We start from the raw sequence: 6132 nt of genomic DNA on the forward strand, positions 1-6132 counted from the left end.
CGGGGAGCCATGCAGGAGAGGGGGGCTGGAAGAGTTTCTGTCAAGTGTCGTGGGTGTCAGAAACCTGTCCCCAGAAGCAGTACAGAACTTTCTCAGGTTCCTGAATTTCCCAAGTTCACAGTTTATCTGTGGATTAAGGCAGTGTTGGCTCAAACCCGTGGAATGAGCAGCGCGTGGCCTAGGCCAGGCCTGGCCACGGCCCCACTGCAGATTCCGAATGGCTGGGGCTGGTTGCATGGAGGGGGTGGGATTTTGGTTGGATCATATGCTAAATGGAATAACAGAACCAGGGTACAACTTCCTGCTCTTATATAATTCAACCAATAGAGTGAGGATCTGTTATTTTAAAAAAGAACCCTGTCATGTCTTTGTCTAATAATATTTCTTGCCTCCAGAAGACAGCCCCATTCTCAAGTTCCAGAACCACATTCTCAATTCCTCGGACTGAACCAAACATTCAGACGGTTTTGATATTTTCCACATCTTATGAAGACAAAGCGTTTTGGCTGCTTGCATTTTAATTTTCTCAAAGACCTAAAAATGGTTAGCAGATCAGAACGAATAAACAGTCTTCAGTACAAAGTCCTCAAACCCTCACACTCTTTTTGACTCAAGCTGTTACCATGTAGAAAAACCAATTCAAAATTTTAAAAATATAAAGTATTTCAGATATGCAGAAATCATGAAGAATGTAACAGAACAACTTTGAGCTCACTATTCAATAGAAGCAATAAGCCATGACCCGTACAGTTGAAGTCTCCACTATTCCCTTTCCCACCCCACCTCCAGACGACTACTGTCCTGAATTTGATATCATTCCCATGTTGTCTTAATTATTTTACTATGGCCTTGTTTTACATGCTTCTTAATCTTCATATAAGTGATAGATATAATATATATTATAGTAATATGTAATAATATATAATGCATCCATCTGCAATTTGTTTTTTTCTGTCTATAATCACAAGATTCATCTATGTGGATACATACAAGCACATCAAAAATCTATGATAGTGTACATATGCAGTACACACATGTCACAATATACCTATCCATTACTAAATGGTGCCACATTGTCCTAAAAAGTGCTCATACCAATTTCAGCACCCACTGTCAATATATAAGGGTTCTTCCTGCTTCATACCTTTGACAACACTTGGTATTATCATGATCAGACTGTAACTTTTGCAATATAATAGGTGAAGGGACGACCTCCTTGAAGTTTTACTTTGCATTTCTGATCACTAGTGAGCTTAGGTGTGTTTATTAGCCACTTAGTTTTCAACTTCTTCGAATAATCTCTTTATGTCTCTTGATTGTTTTCTGTCGGTAGGTTGTTGTTCTCATTACCTTATAGGAGTTCTTTATACGTTCTTAATACTAATCCCTTCTTGGTATTGTGCAAGTATTTTCCCCTCATTGTACTTTGTACTCTCCCTCTTTGTACTTTGCTTAAGGTGAATTTTGGTGCACAGAGGTTTTGAATTTTAGTAGAGTTAAATCGTATCAGTCTTTTACTTTCGGTTTGTCTGGATCTTGTCTAAGAAATACTTCCCTACCTCGAGATGATAAAGATAAACCTTCAATGTTTTCATCTAAAAGTTCCATTTACTGACAAATTCAGCTCCTCCCCCTGGACCCTTCAGGGTCACTTCCGTCATCTTTCAAGTGTTATACTCTCTGCCATGTTCTATTGGTCTATTTGTCTATCTCTGGATGAAAACCATTTTGGGGTTTTGGCCATTTGGGGGCCCAGCTTTCATCTTTATCCTTTCCTTGAGTTTGCCCTGGCCCGGAATAGGCAACGAAATGGCAGTTCGGCATGTAGACAGGAGAAATCAAGCCAAAGCGAGCCCTGGGTAAGGCATCGGCTGAGCGGTTAACTCCTAAATAAATTAATTCCTGAGAAATTACTGGGTAGTAACGAATATAAAAAGCCCATATGAGATAAAGCATTTTTTTTTAAGATTTTATTTATTTATTTGACAGAGATAGAGACAGCCAGCGAGAGAGGGAACACAAGTAGGGGGAGTGGGAGAGGAAGAAGCAGGCTCATAGCAGAGGAGCCTGATGTGGGGCTCGATCCCATAACGCCGGGATCACGCCCTGAGCCGAAGGCAGACGCTTAACCGCTGTGCCACCCAGGCGCCCCGAGATAAAGCATTTTTTAACAATAACAACAACAACAAAAAGCAAAACCATTAAAAAGCTTTTCTGGGCTATTATAAGACTCATTAAAAAATGGAAACGAGAGGCCATCCCCAGTCAATACCAATGTTCTGGCCTTTATTTTCTAAAACAACTGTAAACGTAGTTTGCCTACAGCTAGTCCTAAGGAGTTCTGTAAAACAGTATGACAACTGCACATGTGTTCCCTGGACCCCTCAGAGCACCCACACTGAAGGTCACTCTGTCCCTGAGAAACCCGAAGCGTGCGCCAGTCCCGTCAGGCATGGTCTTCGTTTCATTCTAGGGAGACCTGGTTTTCCGGCGAGATGCGCTCAGTGGCCTCATGTTTTCTGCTTGGTGTTCCGCAGTGTCTTCAGATCCAGACCCTCTTGTACGGACCACAGGACAAGAGGACCCTGGCCACCCAGCAGACGGTGGACGTTCTGTCCAAGTGAGTTGGCCTCCCCCTTGCACTGCTTCCTTTGGTATTCCGATCTCAGAGGAAGCTGGTTCTGTAAGGTTCTGGGGAACTTTCCGTGGAAAGTTTTACTAAACTGACTTACCGTAACTCATCAACTCTGCAGGACCTGTGGTTCCCTTGAAAACCCTGCTGTAGAACAGCTCCCTCGCCCAGACACTAAGAGATGAGCTCTTGATAATGTCAGACACACACTGGGATTCTCCCTCCTGCACATGAGCGCCTGCAGTTGTCCCCCTGCCGGAGGGCAAGGGCCCAGGGCTCTAGCTTGGCCTGCAGGAGGCCTGCCTTTGGCTTCTCTTCGCTCTCAGGGTGCCTGTCGGCCGGGTGGGGGAGCTGAGAGCCCTCTGACTCCACCTTGAAGGCTGGCCCCAGGTCTTTCTCAGCCAGGGAGCAGGGGGAGGCCCCACGCTCTGCGGCACCTCGCAGAGCCTGTGTGGCCCAGAGTCTGTGGGCAGATTGCCAAGGAAAGGTCCTGGAAGCACAGAAGGCGAGGAGACAGCCAGCAGGGGGCACTGTCTCAGGGCCGACCCCCACCTCAGCCAGGGGCCCCTGTAGCCTTGAGCCAGCAAGGCCTCCAGCCCCAACCTCTCTGCTCGCTTTCTGCTCACTGAGCCAGCCAAGGGCGGATTCTCTCAGCTCAGTAAGAACAGTCACAAGGAATTAGAAAGCGGAAAAAAAAAATACCCTGTGCCAGGGTTCTCTTCTCCTTTATATTCCCTCCCCAGGCTCCTTGGTGACCTGGAGCTCAGCAACTGTGAGGCCCCCCTTCACCGCAGCACCGGTGCGGAGGTCTGAGGGGCACCACGCTCACCCCACCTTCTGCTCCTTTGCAGGGCCCCAGAGGTGGCCGTGAAGTCTAGGCAGGCCCCGAGAGCCAAACCAGCCTTCTACACCGGCGCGTCCCAGCACGCTGCGCTGGGCAAGGCCCGGCCCAACGCGGCGGACTGAGCCCCCCTCCTACCCCCAGACAGAGCTTTGGTCATGCCTGGGCGCTCACACCGAGGGGGCCGTCTCAACCCCTCCAACAAGAAGATGGAATTCGACAGACTGTCAAGGCTGTTTGCTCCCACAGGCAACAGAGATACGGCCAACTTCCTGTGGGCCACATTTGACAGTGGATCCCCTCCAGGGTGATCTGGTGCTTCTATAAAGAATTTTTCTTTTTTACCGCCCAAGTGGTTTTTCTTGCCAACAAAAATTTTTACCCGTCAGCATTCCTGGGGCTGCAAGGCTTCTCTTCAAAAGTTTACAGCTTCCTGTGCGTGATATAGTGTACGATATCTGTACGGAGAGAGCCCCTGGCATAGATCTGGAGTCAGATTTGGAGCAATAAAATTCTGGAAAAAGCCCTTTCCCATAGGAAGATAACAGGGATTGAGACTAAAATGCTAACGAGAGGAACCTTGGAAGTGCTGGGGTTAGTATGTGTTTTTAAGACGAAGCCTGCCTCAGAATTCCTCGGAGCCTAGAGAGGGGCACGAGGAAGCTTCTCTTTACTCATGCAGTCATTCAGCGAATGTGGCAGAACAGCCCATGAGAGCTGGGGACGCAACAGTAAACAAGACACGCTGTCCCCATCCCCTCAAGGCTTGCCACCCAACATGGACACTCACTAAACATAATGGTGAAATTGGTAACAGAGGGAAAGAGCCCCATACAGAGAGGCAGGTAGTGAATGGTGGTAAATGGTCCAGAGGTCAAGGGAGGCAGGGGTAAGGGAGTGAAGGGAGATGAGCAGGAATGAGGCCAGCCTGGAGAGGCTGCAGGGCAGGGCCTCGGACTCCTCTGGCCTCTACTCCAGGCAGGAGAAACGTGGCTGCTGTCTGGAGCTTCTTTTTGAGTTGGCACAGCCCTTGGCCCCGTGCTCTCCCAGCTCTCTCTGGGTTCAGCATGTGAGGTAGGGAGGGTGGAGTGGGACAAGCGCTCATGTCCCACAGTGGTCTTCAGTCTCCTGCTGGGGGGAGGCCATTGCCACTCGAGAATGGAAAAGCAGAGTGGGAGGTTTTGAGCACCTTTCTTCATGCTGTCAACAATGAGGGCAGGTGCTGGATAGAGGTGGACAGAGTACCAAGTGGGTGGGAATAGGCTGTGGGCGGCGCTGTTCCTTCTCCTTCCCACCCTCAATCCGGGGACCGTGGTCCAACGAGGCTTCAGGCTGGTGCTAAGATGGCGGCAGGACGCAGCACCGGCCCCCTGCCACTCCAGCAGCCAATGGGAATCCCGAAGCCAATCTGGTTCCATTTGTGCAGAATGCCACCTCATGAACTGATGGGGGAAATAAACCAAAAAGGTCCATGACAGGGCGGAGAGAGAGGCAGGATCCCTGGTCCCTCTTGGAAGCTGTGACAGCTTCCCACACAGGCCACCCCCACTGGCACCCACTCATCCACATATGCCTGTGGGATGAAGGCATGAGACGTGGTCACTACTCACCAAGTGTTCCATCTAATTGAAGACATGGGTTTCAATGTGGATGGTGGAATAAGCATTTTAAGTATATACCACATTGGAGTCTGCCAGGGACTGAATGTGTACCTTCCAAAATTCATGATGAAGCCCTAATCCCCTGTGTGAAAATATTAGGGGGTGGGGCCTCTGGGAGCTGATGAATACGTAAGAGTAGAGCCCCACGAATGGGATTAGTGCCCTGATCAAAAGAGACACGAGCCATGATCGCTCTCTCTACCACGTTAAGACACAGCAAGACGACCCTGGGACAAACCAGACAGAGAGCCCCAACCAGGCACCGAATCCACCAGCACCTCGATCTTCGACTTCCGGCCTCCAGAACTGGGAGAAAGAAATGTCCGTTGTGTGAGCAGTCTACGTTCTGCTGTTGGCAGTGGCCTGAGCAGACAGGAGTCCATGATGGGCTTTGGGTAGAAAAAAAAGTGAATTCTGACATGACTTCTTCCTTTCTGTTATTTCTTGGAGGATAAGATCTTAGAATCACAGAAACTAAAATGCATTTTTAAAAATTTCGTCCCTACCCCGGGAAAGAATGAATTTAGGAAAGTCCCACCCAAAGGTCTCCTATCCACTAAATGTGTTCACTTCAACAAGAGAGGAAGGCTGTAGATATTCATGGTCTTTGTGGTAAAAAGTTACACATAGGCAAGTATATCTAATAATTCTTCCTGTGTCTCAAACAACTGCAGGTCTTTCAAGCACATAAGGAACAGCCATGATTCACTTACCCTCCAATTTGCATGTAAGTCAACCAGCCATGTTGGTGTGCCTGGGACTGTCCTGGTTTTAGCATTGAATGTCCTATGTTCCGGGAAACACCGCCATCCCAGGCAACAACGGGATGGCTGGTCACCCTAGCCTTCCAGGCTGTGACGACCACATTCTTAGCACAAACTGTCCAGTCTGTATTTGGATACAAGCCACTGGCTTTTGCTCTGTCCGCCATGCTTTCTGGTTCTGTGTGAACACCACCGCGTTCTAATTCAGGTAAGGAACTAGAACTTCTCAGAGAG

At 48.6% G+C, this 6132-nt stretch overlaps 1 protein-coding gene across 3 annotated transcripts in view; it reads left to right on the plus strand.

Annotated features, from left to right (window-relative positions):
- Positions 1 to 3821, plus strand: part of TTC23 (tetratricopeptide repeat domain 23) — a 99896-nt gene extending 96075 nt beyond the window's left edge. For 2 of the 3 annotated variants that reach the window (XM_026510372.4, XM_026510373.4), the window contains exons 10-11: positions 2538 to 2620; positions 3484 to 3821. In XM_026510372.4, the coding sequence (XP_026366157.1) occupies positions 2538 to 2620; positions 3484 to 3598 (198 nt within the window). In that variant the 3' untranslated portion in view covers positions 3599 to 3821. Of the gene's footprint in view, positions 1 to 2537; positions 2622 to 3483 lie in introns of those variants that run through there. The other variant, XR_008956153.1, reaches the window with a different exon arrangement.
- The last annotated feature ends 2311 nt before the right edge of the window (positions 3822 to 6132 follow it).

The sequence above is a fragment of the Ursus arctos genome, unplaced genomic scaffold, assembly GCF_023065955.2.
Source record: "Ursus arctos isolate Adak ecotype North America unplaced genomic scaffold, UrsArc2.0 scaffold_28, whole genome shotgun sequence".
NCBI classification, from domain to species: Eukaryota; Metazoa; Chordata; class Mammalia; order Carnivora; family Ursidae; genus Ursus; species Ursus arctos.